General features: G+C 41.5%; 1 protein-coding gene across 3 annotated transcripts in view; it reads left to right on the forward strand.

The window, feature by feature from the left end:
• Positions 1-26,492, forward strand: part of ZNF521 (zinc finger protein 521) — a 374,676-nt gene that overhangs the window by 158,990 nt on the left and 189,194 nt on the right. For 2 of the 3 annotated variants that reach the window (XM_075584929.1, XM_075584914.1), the window contains 2 exons: positions 274-3,626; positions 11,019-11,103. In XM_075584929.1, the coding sequence (XP_075441044.1) occupies positions 274-3,626; positions 11,019-11,103 (3,438 nt within the window). The remainder of the gene's footprint in view (positions 1-273; positions 3,627-11,018; positions 11,104-26,492) is intronic. The other variant, XM_075584921.1, reaches the window with a different exon arrangement.

A 26,492-nucleotide genomic window follows, 5' to 3' on the forward strand; every position in this document is an offset into this window, starting at 1 on the left:
TGGATCGGTATGTTCACAGTGATTTAATAATATTTGCTGAATAATTTAGTGCTACTAAATACTGAAATTACAGATTTAAAATAATAATTGTAGCCCTAAAAGTTTGGATATTAATTCATAAAAAAATATGTGCAAATAATGATATGTCTTGTGAAATAAGTTTTTGCATTTAGCTTCTACCCCCTCTGTATCTCAACGCAATATTGATTTCTAAATGTGTTGCTTTCATCCTCACAACTCCATGTCTTATTTTCTTTTCTTGTTTTGTTTCAGATGGTGCAGATCTAGAAGATGATCCCAGTTGCTCATGGCCAGCTTCATCACCGTCTAGTAAGGACCAGACTTCACCTAGCCACGGGGAAGGTTGTGACTTTGGTGAAGAGGAGGGTATTCCAGGATTGCCATATCCATGCCAGTTTTGTGACAAGTCCTTTAGTCGCCTCAGCTACTTAAAGCACCACGAACAAAGCCACAGTGACAAACTCCCTTTTAAGTGCACCTATTGTAGTAGACTGTTTAAACACAAACGAAGTAGAGACCGCCATATAAAGTTACACACAGGGGACAAGAAGTATCACTGCAGTGAGTGTGATGCAGCATTTTCCAGGAGTGATCATCTTAAAATTCATTTGAAGACTCATACATCCAACAAGCCATATAAATGTGCCATTTGTAGACGAGGGTTCCTGTCTTCTAGCTCTCTGCATGGCCACATGCAGGTTCATGAGAGAAACAAAGACTGTTCTCAGTCAGGGTCTAGGATGGAGGACTGGAAAATGAAAGATACCCAGAAATGCAGCCAGTGCGAGGAAGGTTTTGATTTTCCTGAGGATCTTCAGAAACATATTGCAGAATGTCATCCCGAATGTTCACCTAATGATGACAGGGCTGCTTTCCAATGTATGTATTGCCATGAACTTTTTGTTGAAGAAACATCCCTCTTAAATCACATGGAACAAATACACAGCAATGAGAAGAAGAATTCCTGTAACATTTGCTCTGAGAACTTTCACAGTGTTGAAGAACTCTACAGCCACATGGACAATCATCAGCACCCTGAATCCTGCAACCCCAGCAACAGTCCCTCCTTGGTCACTGTTGGATATACTTCGGTGTCAAGTACCACCCCAGATTCAAATCTCTCTGTCGACAGTTCGACAATGGTAGAAGTTGCACCCCCACTACCAAAAAGCCGTGGAAGAAAGCGGGCTGTTCATCATGCAGGCGATGTTAATGCCCCATCAAATAAACAAGCAAAAGTTTCTTACAGCTGCATCTACTGCAGCAAACAGTTTTTCTCAAGCCTGGCAGTTCTACAGATCCACCTGAAAACTATGCATTTAGATAAACCAGAGCAGGCTCACATCTGTCAATATTGTTTAGAAGTCTTACCTTCTCTCTACAATCTAAACGAACATCTTAAACAGGTACATGAAGCTCAGGATGCAGCACTGATTGTTTCTACTATGCCTGCCATGGTGTATCAGTGTAACTTTTGCTCTGAAATATTCAATGATCTTAATATGCTTCAGGAGCACATTAGAAGTTTACATGGATTTGTAAACCCTATTGCAAAAGACAGTAATGCATTCTTTTGTCCCCACTGCTACATGGGATTCCTTACGGATTCATCACTAGAGGAGCACATTCGACAAGTTCATTGTGACCTCAGCAGTTCCCGTTTTGGTTCTCCAGTGTTGGGAACACCAAAGGACCCCGTGGTAGAGGTATATTCTTGTTCCTATTGTACCAATTCTCCGATCTTTAATAGCGTCCTTAAATTAAACAAGCATATCAAAGAAAATCACAAGAACATTCCTTTGGCATTAAACTACATCCATAATGGAAAGAAATCGAGAGCTCTGAGTCCCTTATCTCCTGTTACTTTAGATCAATCTTCTTTAAAGATGATGCAGACCATAGGTGGTACTCCTTCAAGGCCTGTGGGCGAGTACATTTGTAATCAATGTGGTGCCAAGTATACTTCCCTTGATAGTTTTCAGACTCACTTAAAAACTCATCTTGATGCCGTTCTGCCAAAACTGACATGCCCTCAATGCAACAAAGAATTTCCAAACCAAGAATCCCTTCTGAAGCATGTTACTATTCACTTCATGATAACAAGTACGTATTATATATGTGAAAGTTGTGACAAACAGTTTACTTCAGTGGATGATTTGCAGAAGCACTTGCTAGACATGCATACGTTTGTGTTTTTTCGTTGCACCCTTTGTCAAGAGGTGTTTGACTCCAAGGTCTCCATTCAGCTGCACTTGGCCGTGAAACACAGCAATGAAAAAAAGGTGTACCGTTGCACTTCCTGTAACTGGGACTTCCGCACTGAAACTGACTTGCAGCTCCATGTGAAGCACAACCACCTAGAGAACCAGGGAAAAATCCACAAGTGCATTTTCTGTGGTGAATCTTTTGGCACAGAGGTGGAGCTACAGTGTCACATCACAACTCACAGCAAAAAATATAATTGCAAGTTTTGCAGCAAAGCTTTCCATGCTATAATTTTGTTAGAAAAACACTTGAGGGAAAAACACTGTGTATTTGAGGCTAAAACGCAAAACTGTGGAACCAATGGAGCTTCTGAGCAAGTTCAGAAAGAGGAAGTGGAGCTTCAGACCTTGTTGACGAACAATCAAGAATCCCACAATAGTCATGATGGCAGTGAAGAAGAGCTTGATACCCCTGAACCAATGTATGGCTGTGACATTTGTGGAGCAGCCTACACAATGGATTCTCTTCTGCAGAATCACCAGCTCCGAGATCACAACATCAGACCTGGAGAGAGTGCGAATTTTAAGAGGAAGGCTGACCTGATTAAGGGGAACTATAAGTGCAATGTGTGTTCGCGTACTTTCTTTTCTGAAAGTGGCTTGCGAGAGCACATGCAAACACATTTGGGACCAGTGAAGCATTACATGTGTCCAATCTGTGGTGAACGTTTTCCTTCACTGCTGACGCTTACTGAACACAAAGTCACACACAGCAAGAGCCTGGACACTGGGAGTTGTCGAATTTGCAAATTTCCTCTCCAGAGTGAGGAGGACTTCTTAGAGCATTGCCAGATGCACCCAGATCTAAGGAACTCTCTGACAGGATTCCGCTGTGTGGTGTGCATGCAGACAGTGACATCAACTCTGGAGCTAAAAATCCATGGCACGTTTCACATGCAGAAGACTGGAAACGTAACTGCAGTTCAGTCCTTTGGTCGTGTACAGAACCAACAGAAGCTGTTCAAATGCGCGTCTTGCCTGAAAGAATTTCGCTCAAAACAGGAACTAGTGAAGCTGGACATCAACGGTTTACCGTATGGTCTCTGCGCTAGCTGTGTTAATCTCAGCAAAAGTGCTAGTCCAAATGTCAATGTAGTTTTAAGCAGTAACAGGCAAGTTCTAAGCCAAAATGACAACCTGACATGTGTGGAAGGTAAAAATAAAGCATCCATGCTAAAGACTCGATGCTCTAGTTGCAATGTTAAATTTGAATCGGAAACTGAACTTCAAAATCACATTCAGACAATCCACAGAGAACAAGCACCAGATAACAGCACAACACAGCTGAAAACACCACAAGTCTCACCAATGCCCAGGATCAGTCCTTCTCAATCTGATGAGGTAATTATTTATCTAAATTGGGTAGCAAATGTGTACATATTTTATCGTCTGTAATCCTTTTCCACCACGTTAATCTGTGTGAGAATTCTTTCACCATGTGCCCAGGTTTTATTTCTGTAAAATTGTATAATTATCTTATGATTGCTTACCGAGCTCGTGTTTTACACATTGAATCAAAACCATTATCTCCTAAAGAGACATCGGCCGCTTTGCTCTCTCCTGCAATCTAAAAGTTGCTGACAGATATCTCTGGTTTGCTAAAATATGTTTTAATGAAGAATAAGAATTCCTGTATGGAACTTGAAGTTTAACTGAAAGATTGCAATAATAAGAAAATGGAATTACACCTACAAGTAACGGAGTCCAGTAAATAAAAAACGTAAAAGAATAAAGGACATTGCAAAGTGTGTCTTGAGGATCCACCTCTACCTCAACAACATCTAGTAGTAATTCATAATGTACTCTCTACTCCAATATGCTGACTTAACAAAAAGTGCATTAAAGAAGCTCTCCTGGCGACCTTTAAAAAATAAAAAAATAAAAATAGGATTGAAGCAAGGGGTCTCGGGAGCTGAACCACGTTAATTTAAGCTCCAGGGCGCCCCTGCATCCCGAGATACTTAAGAAAGGGGGGTGCCAATATCTCAGCGCAGTTTAAATGTCCTGCATCACGTGGGCCAATAGGAAGCCGCAAGGGATGATGTCACGGCTTCCTATTGGCCCACAGGACACAGGCATTTAAAGCCGCCATATTGATAGCTCCGACTTGTCCCATCTGGGCTGCTACCGGCATTCCCTGCCAAACTAAGAATTTTGGGAAGCAGGAGGTCGATGGAGCTGAAATCGACATGGCTCAGCTACAGATACCCACGGCCTCAAACCTAATAACAATACACACCCAAAAAAGTGTCGGCAGGAGTGTCTGTTTAATATAGATCAGGACGTGAGTATAAATTGGGAGGGCAACATTATAGCCTAATTGGCAATATGATATTTTGATGGCGATAATTCTATATTGTCCGCCTCATCTGTATGTGTCTCCACTTTCCTCATTCAGTTAGTTTCATGAATGATATGACTGTCTGACAAAATTCATCCTCCTGTTAAAATGGGAATAGTGTATTAGTAATGATAGGTTGATGATACATTATAAAATACAAATATCCCTGCCTTGCTTGTTAATATGCAGATATTGGCTCCTTTATTGCTAGACCAGTTGGGAGCTCAATGCAGCAAATTGATTTTCTGTGTTTATCATTTTTTTTGAGGATAGATACAGACCATCATGTTGGAAAGAAAGCTGCAGCAGATCCAGGCAGGTTTTCATTCTTCAAATGCAGTCATTAATTAATCTCATAATGAATCAGAAGCTATGTGCTGCAGGACCATTTAGCATTGAAGGGGTTATAGATAACTCTTCTGTTCATGTCTCTTCTCAGCCGTGGTCAGTGGGGAAAGCTGATGGCTCCATGTCTGTGCTTCATTGGACCTTGCTTTGATGAGGCGTGACCTGAAGAATAAAAAAAAAAAGGGGGTTTAATTTCTTATTTTGCAATTTCCAATGCCACATAAAATGAACATTCTGAACGGAAGTAAATTGGAAGCAGCATTGTGTCAAGGGAGTCTGCATCACTATGCTTGCTTAGAGGAGAGCGTAAAATCACCACTTACATGTACTACAGCTATAAATATTACATATAGCATATTGCAATAGTCAGTACAACAAGATGAAATTCACACAGATACACAGATCATTTTCTTTGACAACTTAATCTTGTGGATAGCAGTAGAGATACTATTGCAATAAAAAAGGTAACATACAGATATGACATTTAAAGGGACACATAGTCATCACTTTCCTAGTTTAATTCTACCACAACATAGTAAAGGTCACATCCTCTGTGAAAAATGGGGGTTTCATTGAAGTTCATATTTTTTTCCCTGTGACATATCAGCAGAATGAAAAGACCATGAAAATAATATCAACAATGTCTTCGTAGCGTCTTCTCATTTTAGTCTTTTGTCAGACTATCTCCCCTGACTTCACTTCCGATGTCAAATTGCTGGTTGCCATAACCCACGTGCTCCTGTACTCGTTTCAGAGCCGTGTAATAACGAATGCGTTATTTTAATGAAGCACCTCTCATTACAACGCATTGGAAATGCATTAAAGGAAATATTTCCATAGAGATCATTCTCTAGTGAGTGTTAATAACATTGTATATTGCAACTGAGGAAAGTGTCTCCTTAACGCTGATCAACAGAACAGGTTAAACTTGGTCACCTGCAGCTAAGTATCTCCCATATACTGTAAGTCAGCGGGTCGCAAGATTATTCAAGGGGGGGGGTGCGGCGGTTGCAGGGGCCCCACACTCTTCCCTGAAGGCATTTAAATGAATGCCGGGGGATGGCATGAGGCCTCTGCAACTTCACTTACCTTCTCTTCGGCGACGCGTCGCCATGGCAACACGACGTCAAATGATGCCGCAGAGTCATGTGACGTCACGTGACCCCGCAACGTCATTTGACGCCAGGAGCCGGAGAGGAGGTAAGGGAGGGTGGGGTGCGAGTAGGGAGGAAAGCAGGAACGGGGGCGCAAGCAGGAAAGATTGCGCAGCGCTGCTGTAAGTCACTGCAGCTTAGAGATGTCCTGAAGAGGGAAACATGCAGATGCTTTAGTTATCCTCAAAGAATAGTACTGCTGATGGCTGTAGTTGGGAAACTATTCACTAGATCAGGAGTGCGCAAACTTTCACCGCTGCTTTCTCCCCCTGTTCGCGCCCCAATCCTTACCTCGTCTTCGGCGTCGGCATTTGACGTGTGTTGCCATGGTGATGTCACCGAAGACCAGGTAAGGGAAGTTGCAGAGGCCTCACGTGATCCCCAGGCATTTAATTTGAAAATCTTCCCAGTTTGCACACCCCTGCACTAGATGACAGATACATGTTTGCATTTCCTTATGTAAAGTAACTTATTACTGCACAGCCTTCACATTAAACCTTTGGTTGCAGAACTAAGCTGCATTATGGGGCATCTGCTTTCTGTGAATATTTGATGGATACAGATAGTTCTGACATTGTACAGCAAGGTATAGTTACCCCTAACCCCATATTAATCGACCTCTTTCTTGGGTTAATGCACCTGAATGGGCATTGACTTGAATAGGAGATGGCACTTGTTTTGGGTGTGTTGCCTGCAACATAGAGGGATGACTAACTCCTAATCTTCCCCATTTCTGCCCCACCCTTTGCACATGCTATATTTCCTCCCCCTTGACATTACAAAGGATTTAAAGTGTTAAACAACTGAGATATTTGAAGAAGTGTAGAACCATATTTATGTATTGCTGTGCAGGAAGTTGTGAATATATTTAATTAGTTTGCATTTGCTGTTCTGGAATCAGCCCGGTGGCTCTTCTACAATTGCCAGGTTGCACTGGGGGCAAGACCACCTGTTGAGGAAAGTAGTATTATCTCAGTATTTTAACTGACCCCACACACGCCGTAATCTTGCCTTCTGTTAGGTTGTAGCATGCGCTATTCATTTTGCCTCATCAGTGGTTTGGAATGGCAAGCATTTTTTAGGTCTGTGTTTCTCTCTTTAAAAAATAAACCTATATTTGCTTTAATTGCAATTTGATGTTACTATCTTAACCTTCCTCAGTTGAATGCCAATATTAATGTGGGTACATACACTACTCTTATGTGCACCGTGTATCACTGTGCTCATGAACCTATCCCTTTCCCTATTCCCCTCTTGTATTGAGCTGCACTAGTCTGTGGCTGTCCCCTCCAGCACTGAAAGGCTTATTAGAAGGGTAAAAATTATTGTACCCCTTCAAGTTTTCTAGGGCCCACAATGCATAGCTGTCTGTAGAAATCCATCTCGCTTGACTGGCTCTTTGCCTTTTCCTTATATATATATATATATATATATATATATATATATATATATATATATATATATATATATATATATATATATATATATATATGCCTTTTCCTCATATATATATATATATATATATATATATATATATATATATATATATATATATATATATATATATATATATATATATAAATGTCAGGGAATAAAATCTATATTTTTATACCAGAAAAAGCACAAGGGGTTGGCTTACAGACATTGGGCCTTCATTGCCTCCTTAACGTGTCATCTGGCTCAATTGTAGATAAACTGAACCTGATCGTTTTTCCAAATTGGGATCTGGCCAATCTTGACCAAAGAACAAGGTCTCCCAGTGCGTCTATAAAGACAGCAGTTTTTTTTTTAAATAATATTGGAAAGTCATGTTTTAAGGTATTTAGACTGCATTGGGTGTAGTGTACTGTATATATCAAACTTTTTAGTGATGAAAGTGTCTAGTTTTGAAATGACATTTCAACTAAGATAAAAAGCAGAACGGGGGTTTATTGTTATCCTTTTCATACATTTTATGAGAAAACTAGATCTTAAAAGAAGCGGTTTCCCTTACATATTTAAAAAAATATGTTTTATCTCCCTCCCTCTATGGTTTTTTTTTTTATATAGGGAGGAATCAGGGGATCTGCAGAGAAGAGCCACAGTAATTTCAGCTCTGAGGTCCCCCTGGTTCCCAAGATATATGATGGAAAGGTGCCACAATTTACTCCTCTCCAGGGGAAACAAAATGGAGGTTTAAATTTGTTGTAGCTTCCTGTTGGCCAGCACACCTTTCCTGGTGAGTATCTGAAGAACCAGGGTGTCCTTGGAGCTGAAATCAACGAGGTTCAGCTTCCCGCCAATATTGAAAAAAGATATGCAGTTAACTTAGAATGCACCGTTACAATATATTTATTGTCCCTCTGATTCTCTCAACACTAGGCCATGAAAACCATGTTCAATGGGATTCAGACTGTATTACTTCATTGTAGATGTCTTTTAGATTAGTAACTCTAAGACGGATGGGCAACTCCAGTCCTCAAGGGCCACCAAAAGGTCAGGTTTTCAGGGTATCGCTGCTTCAACAAAGGTGGCTCTATCAGTGACTCAGTCAAAGACTGACACATGACGCGACTTGTGCTGAAGCAGGGATAATCTGACCTGCTGGTGGCCCTTGAAGACGGGAGTTGACCACCCCTGCTCTAAGATCTATAGTATTTATTTAAAGGTTAAACAAATTGATACATTTGGCAAGCAATATATGCCAATTACTGGAGAATCGGTTTTATGTTCTAGAAAAGTAAAGAGCTGGTTTGGTGGCAGTCCATCTGCTTTTTCATGTGGTTATACAAAAGCTTGCTTCCCAGCTGTTTTAATCACGCAGTTCTGAAAGTTTTGTCTCAGAATTGAGAGAGAAAATGTTTCCTTGCTTAACATTTAATCGTTAGTTGAAGAGTAAAAACAAACAAACAAAATGATTGGTTGCACAAGCGACATTTTGATTCACTTTGTTTTTACGTAAAGAAGAAAAAGCTCTGATATTGTGCATTGCAGAATAAAATATTTTGTTTCAATCCATTCCATTTAAATGACTTTAAAGTTTTAGGTAATTGAAATAAAAAAATTGACGCCATTAACAAATTGGTAGGCATGTGTTTCTGAGCTGTTTTGGAGGGTAGAGGAACCTCATAGTGGCAGAATTTTTTTTTCTTGTGTCAACTCCTCGTTTTTATTTGAGCTTCTTATCTCTGTTTATTTGTTGATGTGTGACACTGCATGTATGTTATTTTAGTCGTAGTTTGTAAAACTTGGCTTTGCATAGTTTATCATTTTACATAGATAAACGAACATTTGTATTTTTATTAGAAACATTTGGGGTATTACATTTCCTATATTGTTTGTTATATATTTTAAATAAACATTATTTTTGTGTCATCCCAAAGTCCTTGTTTAAATCACAACTCTCTCTATAGAGCAATACACTGAATGAGGCTACTATAAATAGCTCTTAATAGATGAGTGTTAAAAATTCAAAATGCTTTGTGAATTTAACGTGGCAATCCAAGCACCCCCCCCCCCCCCCCCCAGAATTGATGAAGCAAGGGGGCCTCCGAGACTGAACCCCATTCATTTCAGCTCCGGGGACCCCTGGTTCCAGAGATACCTCCATAGTATGTGCTGGTAGCCGCTCGGCTTGCAGGGTTCACGTAATGACAACTTTTCAAAGATCCCTTGCCCTGCGGGCCAATACTGTAGGAGACCGTGACGTCGTCGGGTTCAGCTTCCTATTGGCCCGCGTGACGCAAAAGCTTTAAACTTTAAAGCCCAGCTAACTCAGCCGGAGCGACTACTGGTACTTACTCCAGAAGCAGGGGGTCCCCAGAGCTAAAATTAATAGCGTTCACTGCCAGAGACGACCTGCTTCAATCCTGGGTAAAAAAACAAATATTACAAAAAAACAAAAGCGCTGTGATTGCTTCTTTAAATGCTACAGATATTTTTCCATTGCAGAGTTTCCAAATGTTAATATCTAGCAGACACTGTTACTATTTGGGCTCACTGATGAAAACCTTTTGTTTGTTCACTCCTGATCCAGGAGAATCTAACTGAGAAGACGGTAAACTGCGATTCATCCCTTAAATGTATCACATAATCAGAAGTATGGAACCTGATCACAACTGTACAGCTCAATCACACTACCGTTTCAACCCTATGGGGAATGGCAATTGTCTTTGGCATATCCACATTTCAAGCAAACTGTTTGCTTAGGGTGCCAAATGAAACTAATCCTTTGGATTAAAAATTAATGCTGGGCTTTTCTTATGTGGCCATTACTTTTAACCATATCATGATTGCACTGGGGATTCTTTTGACTATAGTTGGACTCGCTGCCATTTCACATTACTACAGAAGCAATATAATTTGCCATCATAATTTGTTATTTCTACTATGCCACTGCCCGTTTTCCTGCTGCATCGACTACTGCACTTGCAATTCGGCATGATTCTGTTGGTTCCTATATGTCGGCAAAGATTCCTCACTACCATCATTATTGAATATGCTGCAAAAGTGATATTACCTTTGGCAGTAATTTTTGAGCGATGATATATTTTCAAAGAATTTTATTATATAACACAAATGTGAACAGCATTGCTCAATAAATTTGACTTGTTGGTTTATTAAATTACTTACTCAATATGTTTCTTCGGGTTTTGGTTTTATATTTTTCACCTTGCATGTTCTGAGCCCTATATAATCTAGTCCTTTCTATCTAGATATCAAATAAATAGTAGCAATGGATTGTTTCAGAATTGCTGTAAGATCTTATTGTTTTAAGCAGTTAACCATACATCCTGGACTGGTTATACGATGACAGAGATACAAACATATTAATGTAATTTTGAAATGCATGCTTGTTTCTAGAGTATTATATTAAAAAAAGACAGATATTCATTATTTTTTGTTTACTAGAAGAAGACTTACCAGTGTATCAAGTGCCAGATGGTATTCTACAATGAATGGGATATCCAAGTTCATGTTGCAAACCACATGATTGGTAAGTACAGCCTTGTTTGTCTAATAATTAAGCAAACAGATGAGTGATCTTTTGATATTAATTTTAAAGCAGCATTTCATTCAAAATCTTGTGTTTTTTTTTATAAACCAGTGTGTAGTATTAGATGATACTTATTGCATTTCTTTTCAACCTTTTTATGCCCGTTTTAATTATATTTAATGTATTTAGCGTCCTTGAGTTGCTATAGCAACTATTTAGGAAGCCGCATCACTTCCTCTTTTGAAACAGATGGCCATATTGCGTGCCCGGGTTAAACAGGATCTTTGCCGCAGGAGAACGGATCGATCTGCACCTTAGATAATTGCATTGCTGTAAAAGCACAGAACTGCTGCATGTATTTAAACAAACAAAAAAAAAGCAGACAAGAAAGAATGCTGCTTCAAAGCAGCAAGTGGTCATAAAAGTTAAAACATGACTTGTCTCAGGTCTGAGACCTTCTTGCATCTTTTTAAAAATGTGTTCTTTGCATTGTGAGTGTAAAGATGGGCGCGCCAAATTACTTATGGAATTAGAAGATTACATTTTTATTATGACGATTGTAGATATTTATACTTATTTATAGAGCAGAATATTTGTGCTGTGCTGCTGTACCCTTTGGGTGATAAAACTGCTCTATATCACTGAAATGTTAATCTATAAGGCGTACAGTTTGAAGGCATTATCCCATCTTTATCAATGTACCATTTGCAAAGTAGTGTCCATTCATTACTGTTAATCTACATATACAGTACATTATGTAATATCATAAGTTTAGTTTCAAAACAGACCAAAAGAGGTTTGAAACTATGCGGTAGCTGATAAATGCAAAATAAGCTTTCTTCAAATGTGTTGGCGGCAGGTGTGGCTTTATAACTTACACTAAGTAGCACATAATAAAAAAAGAGACGCAAGATGGCACGTGCTTCTGGATGCTCCATTTCAAAAACACCTTTACATGTTTTATGCCAGGTCAAGAGCAGAGCATATATATATATAAAGCAGAAAATAGATGTGTTAGTCCAGTTGCGATAGTGCAGAATAAATGAGTTCTTTAGTATTCGGTGATACCTTTTTTATTGGACTATCAATTTATATATATAGGGTTGCTCATGTAATGTGAGCATGAGATAAAAAGTGGCGCTGTGTGCTCATTTGCATGTCATTTCCCAGAATCCCTTGCTGCAGTGGAAGTGCTGTTTGCTGGGTGATAATGGTGAAAGACAGGGTTGCAGACCTGTCTAAGACATGCAAATGAATATACAGGAATATTTACAGTTGCTATATATATATATATATATATATATATGCCAACCCCCTTATAACGCTGTGCTTGGGGTCCAAAGAATCACATCGCGTTATAAGCGGATCACGTTACAAATAATGTACAATTGTATGCATTGTACAATAAAGTATTTAAGACACTAATAATCGTGTTGTAAAGTATTCATAAATATACGAAAATTGGGAGCCACGCTTGTATCGCGTTATAAGCGGATTCGCGTTGTAACGGATCGCGTTATAACGATGTTGAGCTGTGTGTATATATACACATATATATATATACACATATATTTATATATATATATATATACAGTATACACACTGTATATTACAGTGATTAATTACATTGTAATTATGATGACTATTAAAAACCGTATCAACACAATGCAATTAATGCTGTACAACCTTTTTAGAAGGGGTTTTAGACATTCATATATTTTATTTAGATTAACCACCTCTGCACCTTTTGTTTAAGGGAATAAGAGGGTTGAATACATTAGAAAAATAAATAAATAAACACAACCATAGGACTTAACTAATCCACTTATAAAATGTAAGTGCTAGTATGAAATCCTACTCCTATGACCAATACAATATCCTCATGACTCTCAATGACCATTAGGGAACATTGCGAGCAACCAATTCAGATCTGCCGAATCTCTGATGACCAATACAGTGTACCCCAAAAAACCTCTTAATCAAGAAAAAGCCCACCCTAATGTCTCACATGCTAACCTTTCTATGAGGACTATGTTTCGAGGCGAAGTAGCTGCTTAATATTCCCAAGTGATCCCTATAGTTGCTCAGGAAGATCTCTGTTTAGGGCAAGAGAAAAAAGGCGTAGGGAGGCAAAACATACACGTAGAAGGACCACTTTCTGCAGTCGCTCACGTCCATGATTTGCAAAGCTCTACACAAAGAATGGTGACGTGCGACCATCGGAATCTGAGCGTTGAATAACAGCTGTGCATCGTTCCAACGTGTACAGCCTTTCCTCGCTGGGAAATTCACAGGACACTTGAGGATTAGACATCCGTAATGCCTAGGCATCATGGTGCGAGGTGTTGGTTTTTAGGTGCCATGGTGATCTGGTACCTGGGATTTGTCGAGTCCTAAACCAACTTCGGTTTTCATTTTATCTTGTCTTGGTTAATAGATGTTTTTTAAACTCCAATTCATAAAATATTTTTTTGTATAGCGAGTTTTCCTGTTTGAGAGTGTGGAAAATTCAGTTAAGACTCAGTATATCCTTAAAGATACATTATATTCTATTGCCAAGGTAAAACATTTTATACCATGAGGTGCCTTTAACAGAAAAAGTATTTGGATCCTCTGGGGGACATTCACAAACCTTTGATATGTGTAATCGCTACGCAATTTCCTATTACACGCCACTTAATCTAATGGCCATTAACACAAGATTGCGTAGCCATAGCCCATATGTGAGATTAGTGAATTCCAACATATGTGTTCTCACAGGGACGCAAACAGTTTCCCTATTTTAGTTTTTTTCTGATATCTAATATTCTTTCTTTGCAATGAGTATACTGCTTAATGCAGCAAATCTATTTTATGTTAAAATACCTGCAGAGTTACAGATCTCAATTTTAGATTATCTCAGAACTCCATAGGATAATATAATTGTTGTACTTCCACAGTTCAATAAATACATTAAATGAATGAGAAATCTTTAGTTTAGAAGGATTAAATCTATATAACTTTAAAATCAAATGTATAACAGTATCTCTGTACATCATATAGATTATCATAGCCTGCTAGCACATCATATTTAAAATAACATTTTACATGAAATTGTAGCTTCCCTACGTGTATTTGATTAAGTTGTTTGTTGGATAAAATTGCTGGATCTAAGACGTTTTCACATAACAGGTTTGATTATTTTGCCTTTTGCAAGCTTCAGTGTGCTGCCTTTTATATGTGCCAGAAGAGTTAAAAAGCAAGAATGTTGATCGCATAGTATCAGCCGCATTAGTTATACTAAAATAATGAAAAATATTTACACTAAGTGTGTTTAAACCGGGCTTTAGGATTTCTGGTGGAGCTGTCTGCTTGGGCTTGGAGCATTTATTGACTGAAGTGTAACCAATATGTAAAATCCTGGTTATGAAGAGTTCTTCTATATGCCCTTAAATATGCATGCCTTTACTTTACATACTTAAATGTACACGTAAAGTTGACAAATCACATCCTTTCCGATCAATAGCACCGTACCCTTGAGAAATGACTTTTGAAAAGAATTAGAACCCACAGGAAATATCCTGGAGTCAGTAGGAATTAAAGTCTCATTTCTTGGAATTAAATATTTATCTCTGGTTTCAGAGATTTACCTCCCAATACCTATGGCAATGATCTAGAAAACCAGTTTTTGAAAGAATAACAACTATGTTTAGTACAACGATGTGTACTTTTGTTTCTTAATTTGATGTGTACATTGCATTGAGGTTTTGCATGTTTGTGTAAATAAGCAAGCAACAGATGCAGTAGCAGTAATCTTAACAATTTCACTGCTAATGGTCGTTACCACTTGCATGGCCACAGGAATTTTCACATTTAACATTTTAAGAGATTGATTTGTGTGTCCATGCTGTGGTATGTCCTAGCACACACAATGTATCATTTTATGAGAACAATTTTAATTTTAATTTCGGTGTGTTCCCATGTGCATAATTGATCACATGGCCGTGCAAATCTAATTACTATGGGAAAAAATCAGGAATATGTTTTTCAAACTTTGCAATTTAGCTATCCACATTTTGTACTCATGAACCATATTTCACTGACCTGTCATTTGTCTACTTTTTAGAAAATGTAACATTTCATACATTTCCATTTTGTTTAGTTTGAGCAGCATTCATTCCCCCCTTGCAGCTTCCTACTGGAAGGCTATTTAAATCTCATTTAAAGCAGCAATACGGGTTAACATATATACACATATACAGTATACTGTACATACAGTGTTTATATACACACACACACCCCTGAACTGTGTTCATTTAATCTCCGGGCCCCCCCTGCTTCCTACCTGAGGGACATACATACAGTGTGTGTTTGTGTGTTAAAAAAACAATGAGAGAGCACACGCTCCATAGGATAAAAAGTATAGTACTTTTAATACAGATGAAGGTAAAAAAAATGCACTCACAGCATTATTGAACACATTTGTACAGTATCGAGCATATTCACCAGGCAGCTAGTTCCTAGCACAATATTTACATATATTATATACTCTCTTTGTTATTATAGTCACACGTTTTCATCATCAGATCTGTTTGTTTTTACACACTTATTTATTCCTTCCACGTGTTCCTTTATTTGTACATTGATTAATTCACTTATTTTATTTAGTAATATATTGAGTGGCGCTATTCCTTTTTTTTTTTTTTTTTTGTGTGTGTATGTATATATATATGTATATATGTATATATATATGTATATATGTATATATATATATATATGTATATATGTATATAAATATATATATGTATGTATTTGTGTGTATATATATATGTATATATATATATATATATATATATATATATCACAGAAAAATAGGCAATAAGCGCTAACCTAAATAGTGAAGAATACTTAAAACGTGTGTGCAAGAGAAAAAAATATGTCCGAAAAATGCTGTGATATAATAGTGTTCAACAAAATAGTGCAATTACAGTTCTGTAATCAATATTAATTCGAATTCACCAAACAGGATAGAAAATTGGCAAAAGCGCTACAATGACAGGGCGATAATAATATTATGATGCCAGAACCACCATCCAAAGGAATCCGTAATCACAAATATAGGTAGTGATAATATAACAACAAATAATGGGTACTCTCCTCCTGAAGACAGGTAGTGGGTAGTATAAATCCACCCACTATCAGTCTCATTGGCAGGTTCCCCTAAGTAGATGCAAGTACTCACATATCCTTGGTGTGGCTGACAGGCTGTGCAGCTTCCAATGATGATAGCAGAAGTGAAAAAATTGGGAGGAGCGCACAAACCAAATGGAGCAGGAAGGACCCAGAATCAAAAAGAAATAAAAGGGTACTTTAATGTGTCATGAGACCCATCCAACGCGTTTCGAACGTCACAGCGTTTGTGCGCTTCTCCCAATTTTTTCACTTCTGAATTCACCAAACATAAATGTCCAAAAACTGTTATAGCAAAGTCCTTCAGAGTCCAATAGAACAGAAAAAAGTAACACATAAACAACTTGATATTCAAGGTAATATAGGAGTCTTGGGCTGCTTTTGATAGATGAACCACATCCAAAGAGAGAAATCTAAAAAACACAAAAACAAACAAACAAAGATAAGCGCACACTTCATACTGTAAAAAGTTTTAATAAGTCATCTAAAATTAGGTAAGTACAGGTGCAGCGGCTGTTATTCGTACACTTCACGCGTTGTATACCATGTCATGGCGCATGATTTCTTCCAACCGTACCGCTTTGACGCAAGGGCAGAAAATGGCATTTTAGTTTTCTGGTTTTTAAATAGCTGAAATTGGCACAGTGCTGTACACATTACAATTCATTCATTTCATTGCATTTAATTGCACACCAAGAAACAGACTCAATGAAATTCAAACAAAGCAACCGCGATAAACACGTGTGCCTGGTGTGATTGGCCGCGTTACTGCCGCGTGGAATACGGCAGAGCACACGAAAATGGCTCTGTGATTTGTTCGAATAACGGCCGCTGCATCTGTATAACAAATGCTCACCCGCAAGGTTTCTATTCTAAATGTGCAATGAGAGCACAACCAGTCCTTGTTATCGATCATCCGTCTAAAGAAATATCTGTTTCCTCGAATACTTTGGGAGTTTGAGCTTTGGTGAATCATCACTATTGTGACGCTGTGATGTCTCCACACACCGTGCATCCCTGGGCCCCTAAATTTTCTCACAACGGATGGCGTAAGGGGAGTTCATCCACGAGGACACTGCATATACACAAAATGTGTGTGTGTGTATATATGTGTATATGTGTGTGTGTGTGTGTGTGTGTGTGTGTGTGTGTGTATATATATATGTGTGTGTATGTATATTTATATAATGTTGTAACATGGTTAGTCTATTCTACCTCTCTTTTCCCCCTCTCACGTAAGTCTTTAGCAGTCTAGGATGGGACAGGTCATTCTGTGGGCTTTTGACCCCCCCGTCATGCTCCTCTCTGAGTGAAAGAAGTGTGGTGGTGACTCATGGCCTGTGTATAGCCTATCAGTATAGGTACCAACCTAGAGCCCTCCCCTTCTGGTTCCTCAGAGGTGCAGTGCCAAAATTAGTTCGTTCTCTCCCACCCTTTGGGAGAGAGAGGCCAGCAAGCCCTCATGGCTGGCTGGCTCAGGAAGATCAAAGGCCTTGTGCATGGTGCCTGAGCGAACAGACTGCCTTAAGGCAGTGTTCGCGTCCATGCAGCGTGCGGGCGTGTGCACGCGGGAGGGGGAGCACGTTGCTCAAGAAATCAGTTCAAACTGATTTCTTGGCACGACAGGCCGGTCATGTGAGTGGTTCACCCAATGAGGACGCCCCTCGACACGAGAAGGAGCTGTAGAAAGAGAACCGGGATGTCGGAGTCGGACCCAAAGAATGTGCAGGATCTGACCGTGGTGGTTCAGAATTTGCTTCAACAAATGTAGGACAAGTTTCAGACAATGCACTGCCCGTCTAGTATGGCCAGGGAATGCACCCGCATTCCCTCAGCCTCCGTGCGCCTCCGCACGGGAGAAGTCATTATGTCCGAGGCCTACGGCTCCACACTATGACAGCCAGTACCATCCACTGATCTCTGGTCATCCTGGAGCCCACTACAGCTGGAGGCGCTAAGCACCCTGAGGAACGTCCATGATCATCAAAAGCCTGTCCTTGTCTCCATATCATCGCAGACAACTCAGCTCTCCTGAACCCTCACAGGTATGCTGCACCATAACACCTGTAGCCGCAACAAGTATCTCCTAGAGGGTGGGGTTACATGTGCTACAATGTATGTATATAATATAGTGCAAGGTCAGATCAGAGGTCAATAGTTTCGTTGGGGAGTTACTCAGGGACCCGTACCTTTTTAAACTGCCTTCCAGAGATTCCTCCTCTGTAGCATGTGTAGGGTCTGTGGGGGTTAACTTTTCAACTCTATTTGGTAACATCTCAAATTTCCCTCTTGTAGCTTTCTCAATGACGAAGACTATGTAGTTTGTTGTATACGGTTTGTGTGTTGATTTGTATACGTTCACACAAAATATTAGAAAGACGATTACTCTTTCAATGTGTATGGGTGTTTCCAAACAATACGTATACGTTTGAGATAACTACTCTAACATACTAAATTCCAACACTATTACAATATGTTTTGGTGAAATATATCCATGGTGTCTGGGTATTTAAGGTTGTGTGTTTATATGTAATCAAAAATAATCTCTATTTAGAATTGTAATACACACTAAAGGCTAATTTTCTAATAAGGTACATACTGTTTCTTTTATTTTTACAGATTTTATTATACATTTCAATTAATCTAACAAAGTGGATTATGCCACCTCGTGGAAAATAAAAGTCTGTAGATGAGCAAATTAAGTGTAACCTTAAGTATATTTAACAACAAAACAATTTACATTTATTTCCATACTGCAGTCACTAATGTGATTTTTTTTTTGAAGGGTAGAATCTTCTGAGGCAGTAATAATATTTAAATTATATAATTGTTTCACGTTATCTGGACTTGTAAATTGAAGCTTAATTAATTCATTATTGGTAGTGAGCAAAACAACATAATCTTATACTTTTGCTTTTTATTTGAGTTGTAGGAGTGAGTTGGGAACTCAAATCTTGTTGACTTAATTTGTGTGAAATAAATAACTTCATGCCTTTCTGTGTTCATGTTTTATTGGCTATGTATCCCTCCTTAACCGGATTTTTAAGAGGTCACATCAGTAACTAGACACATTGGCAGTGTTCAGTATCTGAGGCCATTGCAGGGTGCTGGGTAGGTGCAGGCTGGGCGTGAATAAGCAGGTAGGAAAAAATGGGCGCCAGGAACTTTTATAAAACAAAAAGATGCTTTCTTTGACACCAGTCAATAACGTTCCACAGATATTTAAATACTTGGTTCTTCACAGAAAACGTGGGACATACAATCTATATTGATACTGGTGCTTGCATAGATCGGGGCACGTTTCCTAACTTCAAAATAATAACAGGTGACAGGACACATCTTAATAAACTAGCCACAAACCTATTTACAGGACTCACAGTAAGGACCCCAGTCAGAACTCTGAAGAACCTGCTTTTAGAACATAGGGTGGAGTTATATATACCCTCTACACTCCCTATAGTGACATCACTGGTCACAAGGGAGGGGAAATACTGAAGTAAGCTCACCCAGTTAACCCGTTAAACCCATTAACCCCTTATTTATTTATTTATTTATAAAATGTTTTACCAGGAAGTAAAAAGGAATGAAGATGGGGCAGACGGATTTCCAAAATAAAGAGATTTATTAAAGCATATACAACGTTTCAACTCTAAGGTCTTTGTCAAGTGCAAAAAGTGGCTTTTTGCACTTGACAAAGACCGTAGGGTCGAAACGTTGTGTATGCTTTAATAAATCTCTTTATTTTGGAAATCCATGTGCCCCATCTTCATTCCTTTTTGTATGCAGTGGATTGGATGCAACCGATCGTACATTGATGGGAGCACCGGTAATTGTATCACTCTTTATCATATTGTGGTGTGCAGCATTTACTCTTTGTTATATTACCAGGAAGTAATACATTGAGATTTACCTCTCGTTTTCAAGTATGTCCCGGGCATAGAGTTAGTTAAGATGACAAATAATACATGGTTACAAATAAAGTTACATAAGTGAACAGGGTATACATTATATACAAGACATAGCATGAACTGTTAGAGATATTATATATTATAATCGTATGTAACAGTTTCAGACCGGATAAAAATATGAGACAACTTTAGTTTTGAAAGAACTTAGATTGTTGGTGACTGTGAGAGTCTACGGTAGATTGTTCCAGTTTTGGGGTGCACGGTAAGAGAAGGGGGAGCGGCCGTATACTTTGCTGAACCATAGGACCATGAACAGTCTCTTGGAGTCAGGTCTCAGACGATAAGTGCTGCATGTGGTAGGGGTTAGAAGCTTATTCAGATAGACGGGTAGCTTGCCCAGAACGTATTTGAAGGCAAGACAGGAAAGGTGAACTTTGCGCCTACACTCAAGTGATGACCAATCTAGTTGTGCAAATCAGGAATTACAAGGCCCTGCAAGGCTGCACCAACACAGTAACACCTCCCTGGTGGAACCCCCAAAGTACTGGAGTGCCTGGGCACTTAACCTGTTGGTGTCTACAGACCAGTCCCTCCCCAAACAGTGTGTGTGGGATAGCGCTACCCACAGTGTGTTTGGCTGTTGGTGCACGTGGATGTAATACCTCCCTGGTCTTAGTCCAGACCAGGCCAACTGAACAGCTGAGTCCGTTAATTCGTGACATGGTCCCACGCCGTGATCTGTCGGATCCTCTGCTGCGCCGATCCGTAGGCGGTTTCCCGCTGGAGTGTGCCCCTGTAAAATAGTCTCTAATGATGTAGTGGTGGTCTGGTCCCAGACCACAGGCCGCGATTCACTGCACGGCGTCTTTCCTGTATCCCTGACACTATGCAGTAAAAGGGGGAAGTGTCCCTATCTAGGGGCCTTACCTGAAGCAACCACAAGCTACACGTGAGATAGGGCCCATCTGGGACCTAAGGGGTGATCTAGGCCTAATCTGGATGCCACTGACACCCAGACCTTACCTTCCCCTTCTCTGTCCTGGCTCCAACTGCCTTCTCGCGCTCTAAGCGCACCAAATGTAGCAAATCCCTTCACAGTCAATCCTCTAACCCTATTAGTTAACACTGCCCACGTTATCGGGCTGTCCCAGAGCACTCTGGGTATTGTAGTCCCCTGTGGAGCAAATACAGAAGATTGCTGCCGCTCTCTCGTCCCCTCTGCACATGCGCACCCTCTAACATGGCTGCCGGACCTGTGAATGCTCGGTGCATGCGCAGCAATACTGTAATGGCGGCGTCCGCCGCGGAGATCCAGAGCAATGGAGCTCCCTGCCTGCACGCAGCCGCCACAGTGCCGCTGATCGCCCGCATGCCGCACCGGAGCGACTCCCGCTGGAGCCAGCAGGTATGGGGACACGGGGGAAGACCTGGCTACATGTATATGTTTATATATATATGTGTGTGTGTGTGGTATGTATGTGTGTGTGTGTGTGTGTGTGGTATGTATGTATATATATATATACAGGTAAACCCCATTATAACGCGCCTCGTTATACCGCGATTCGGTTATAACGCGGTTTTCCCGTGGCTCCCGTTTTAAAAAAAAATAAAAATGTTAAATTTAAAATTTTTTTTTTTTGCACACTGCACACACTGCACACACTGCACACACACTGCTCACACTGACACACACTGCACACTGCACACACACTGCTCACACTGACACACACTGCTCACACTGACACACACTGCACACTGCACACACACTGCTCACACTGACACACACTGCACGCACACTGACACACTGCACACACACTGCTCATTGCTCACACTGCACACACTGACACACTGCTCATTGCACACACTGCACACTGCACACACACTGCTCATTGCACACACTGCACACTGCACACACACTGCTCACACTGACACACACTGCACACTGCACACACACTGCTCACACTGACACACACTGCTCACACTGACACACACTGCACACTGCACACACACTGCTCACACTGACACACACTGCACGCACACTGACACACTGCACACACACTGCTCATTGCTCACACTGCACACACTGACACACTGCTCATTGCACACACTGCACACTGCACACACACTGCTCACACTGACACACACTGCACACTGCACACACACACACACGCACACACACCCCTCCCAATACACATATACATAAATCAGCCTTACCTTGGGGATGATTGGTGAGGCATGTGGCTGCAGGGGGGGGGGGGGGAGTGCCGGTGGGAGTGGTGCTGCGGTGGAGGGGGATGATGGCTGCGGGGGCCCCCGATGCTGCGGGGGCGGGTGGGATGGCCCGGTGCAGCGCGGGGGGGCATGGGGGGGGGGTGGCAGGATGACCCTGCGCTACGGCGGGGCCAGGGGGCCCTGTACTGCGGCGCGAGGGCCCTGTGCTGCGGCGGGGGGAAGCCGGACCGGAGGGGAATCCCCCCTCCCATCTCCTGTCCTGCGGTGACAGGGGAAGCAGAAGCCGGACCGGAGGGGCATCCCCCCTCCCATCTCCTGTCCCGCGGTGACGGGGAACCCGAAGCCGGAGGGGCATCCCCCCTCCCATCTCCTGTCCCGCGGTGATGGGGAACCCGAAGCCGGGACCGGAGGGGCATCCCCCCTCCCATCTCCTGTCCCGCGGTGACAGGGGAAGCTGAAGCCGGAGGGGCATCCCCCCTCCCATCTCCTGTCACGCGGTGACAGGGGGAAGCCGGGACCGCGGGGTGAATATGCGCTGATGTGGCGGCCATTTTTTTTTTAAATTAGCGCGACCCCGTTACTAACGCGGTGTTCTCGGGGTGGACCCCGAGGACCGCGTTATAACGGGGTTTACCTGTATATATGTGTGTGTGTGTATGTATGTATGTGTGTATATATTGTGACAAACGGCTTACTCCGGGCTCCGCCGTCTGTCCGGGACTGTTAGAACACGGTCTTTTAGGGTAGGTTAAATGATGAGACGTCACGTACTGTTCCTTTAAACAGGCTATGCCTGGTTTATTCAGTCCCAGGCACTGAGACTGCCACAGTTTAAACAGAAAACAAAGCCAAACAAAAAGCTGCTCGTCTGAGCGATAACTTAAACTTAGATGTCCCTGACTCAGAGTTGGAAGTGGCTTGTCCACTTCCACCAACAAAATAAGTACCTTTGCAGTCTTTAGACAAACTAACAGAATGAATGAAGCGATTTGGGAAAGAGGCTTTCTCACCCCTCTGCAGTTCAGCAGCCTTCCAGGCTCTTGGGCGGGGCCCAGAGGAAACAGGAAACAGGTCTTATATACCTGAACTCTAATCAGCATGACAGGTGACAGAAAACAGGCAGCAGACAAACTGTGGAATGGAGTGCCTGTACCACGAGGCTGCCCTGTTCAGCTTAGACAGGACAGAAACTGTTCAGTATCCTGGGAGCCCTGTATATGGAGTTTATTACCAACCCCTGGTTTCTGTCACATATCCTCCCCCCCAGCTCAGACCTCGAGGGGTGAGCGACCATGGATATTAGGGAGTGCATCCTTGACAACCCGTCGGCATTGCCATGTTTGTGCCCCGACCTGTGTTCCACAGAAAATTTAAAGGGCTGTAGGCTTAGGAACCACCTGGTCACCCTAGCGTTCTTCTCCCTATTTTGACACATCCAGGTAAGGGGTGCATGATCTGTGACCAATCGGAACTTTCTCCCCAACAGATAATACTTGAGTGTCTCTACAGCCCACTTTATTGCGAGACACTCTTTCTCGACTATGGAGTAATTTTTCTCCTGGGGATTTAGTTTCCTACTTAAATAAAGGATGGGGTGCTCCTCCCCTTGAGACTCCTGGGAGAGTACCGCCCCCAGCCCTACCTCAGATGCGTCGGTTTGGACTACGAACTCTTTGGAGAAGTCAGGTGTGACCAACACTGGTTGGGCACAGAGAGCTTCTTTCAGGCTTCTAAAGGCCTGTTCGGCTTCGGGGGACCACTTTACCATTAGCGGTCCTCTTGCTTTTGTGAGGTCGGTTAGTGGGGTTGCCTTAGTTGCAAAATTGGGAATGAACCTCCTATAGTAGCCAATTAACCCCAAAAAGGTCCTTACTTGTTTTTTTGTGACTGGCCTTGGCCAATTTTGTATCGCCTCTACTTTGAGTGTTTGTGGTTTGAGTAACCCTCTACCAATAGAATACCCCAGATACTTGGCCTCCTCCAGACCAATAGTGCATTTAGCGGGGTTAGCAGTTAGTCCAGCAGACCGAACTGCGTCGAGCACAGCTTGGACCTTTGGAAGGTGGGACTGCCAATCTTCACTATGGATTACCACATCATCCAGGTAGGCGGCAGCGTACCGAACATGTGGTTTTAAAATTTTATCCATCATTCTTTGGAATGTGGCGGGAGCTCCATGTAAGCCAAAAGGCAGCACCTTATATTGAAAGAGGCCGTCTGGGGTTGAGAAGGCTGTTTTTTCTTTTGCCCTTTCTGTGAGGGGAACCTGCCAGTACCCTTTTGTTAGGTCTAGGGTTGTGAGATATCGGGCTTTGCCCAGTCTCTCTACAAGTTCATCCACCCTGGGCATAGGATAAGTATCAAATTTTGACACCGCGTTTAGTTTCCGGTAGTCATTACAAAACCTTGTTGTACCGTCTGGCTTTGGGACTAAAACTATAGGGCTGTTCCACCCACTTTGGGATTCCTCAATTACGCCTAGTTTTAGCATTTTTTTAACCTCTAAACTTATAGCCTCTCTCTTGGCCTCTGGGATTCGGTACGGTTTAAGGTTAACTCGGACCCCCGGTTCAGAGACTATGTCATGTTTAATTACGTTAGTTTTACCTGGCTGTGTAGAGAAGATTTCTTTGTTCCTTCTCACTAAACTCTGGACCTCTCGTTTCTGATGCACGGACAGTGTTTCAGCTATGCTAACCTCTGGGTCAGTTTCTTGATTCTCTGACGGACCTGGGGGTACTAGGGTTAACAAGACCTCTCTATCTTTCCAGGGCTTGAGTAGGTTTATATGGTAAATTTGCTCAGGTTTCCTCCTACCTGGCTGCCTTACCCTATAATTTACTTCTCCCACTCTTTCCAAGACCTCATATGGCCCATGCCATTTAGCAAGGAATTTACTCTCCACGGTGGGAACCAGAACTAGTACCCTATCACCTGGAAAAAAAATTCTGACCCTAGCACCCTTATTATACGTATTCCTTTGTGCTTCTTGAGCTTTCTCCATGTGTTCCCTCACTATGGGTAGGACTGCAGCAATGCGGTCCTGCATTTGGGCAACATGCTCTATTACACTTCTGTAAGGGGTAACCTCGTGTTCCCAAGTTTCTTTGGCTATATCCAGTAAGCCCCTTGGATGTCGGCCATACAATAGTTCAAACGGGGAGAAGCCTGTGGATGACTGGGGAACTTCCCTAATGGCAAATAACAGGTATGGTAACAAACAGTCCCAGTTTTTCCCATCCTTATCGACCGCCCGGCGTAACATGCTCTTTAAGGTTTTATTGAACCTTTCCACTAAACCATCTGTTTGTGGATGATAGACTGAGGTTCTGAGATGCTTGATTTTTAGGAGTTTACATAGCTCTTTTGTTACTTGGGACATAAATGGTGTTCCCTGGTCAGATAAGATCTCTTTAGGAATTCCGACCCGGGAAAACAGAAGTACTAACTCTTTTGCTATGTTTTTAGCAGAGGTGCTACGTAGGGGAACTGCCTCCGAATATCGGGTAGCATAATCTAATATTACCAATATATGCTGATGTCCCCTAGCAGACTTTATTAGGGGTCCTACTAGATCCATAGCAATCCGGTCAAATGGTACCTCTATTATGGGAAGGGGTACCAATGGGCTGCGGTATGCTTTGAACGGGGCGGTGATCTGACATTCTGGGCATGAGGAACAATAGTTTGTAATTTCTGCCAGAACCCCAGGCCAATAAAAGCTTCGGAGAACCTTTTCTTTTGTCTTTTCCACCCCTAGGTGTCCCCCCAATGGATGACTATGTGCGAGGTGTAATACTACGTTACGGAATGTCCGTGGTACCAACAATTGTTTAGTTGTAACTGATTTTCTTTTATCAACCCGATATACTAGGTCGTTCTCTACCTCGAAGTAGGGGTAAGCAAGTGACCTATCTGGTTGGCCATGAGTACTATTCTGGTCCCGTATATTTCCCCTTGCTACCGCTAATGTGGGGTCCTCCCACTGGGCCTTCTTAAAACTCCCAGGACTGACCTCTAGGTCAGCGAGGGTCTTATCCTGTACTGGGGTGGTAAGTGCCTGATCAACATCTTGATTTG

This window comes from Ascaphus truei, chromosome 2 (genome assembly GCF_040206685.1).
Source record: "Ascaphus truei isolate aAscTru1 chromosome 2, aAscTru1.hap1, whole genome shotgun sequence".
NCBI lineage: Eukaryota > Metazoa > Chordata > Amphibia > Anura > Ascaphidae > Ascaphus > Ascaphus truei.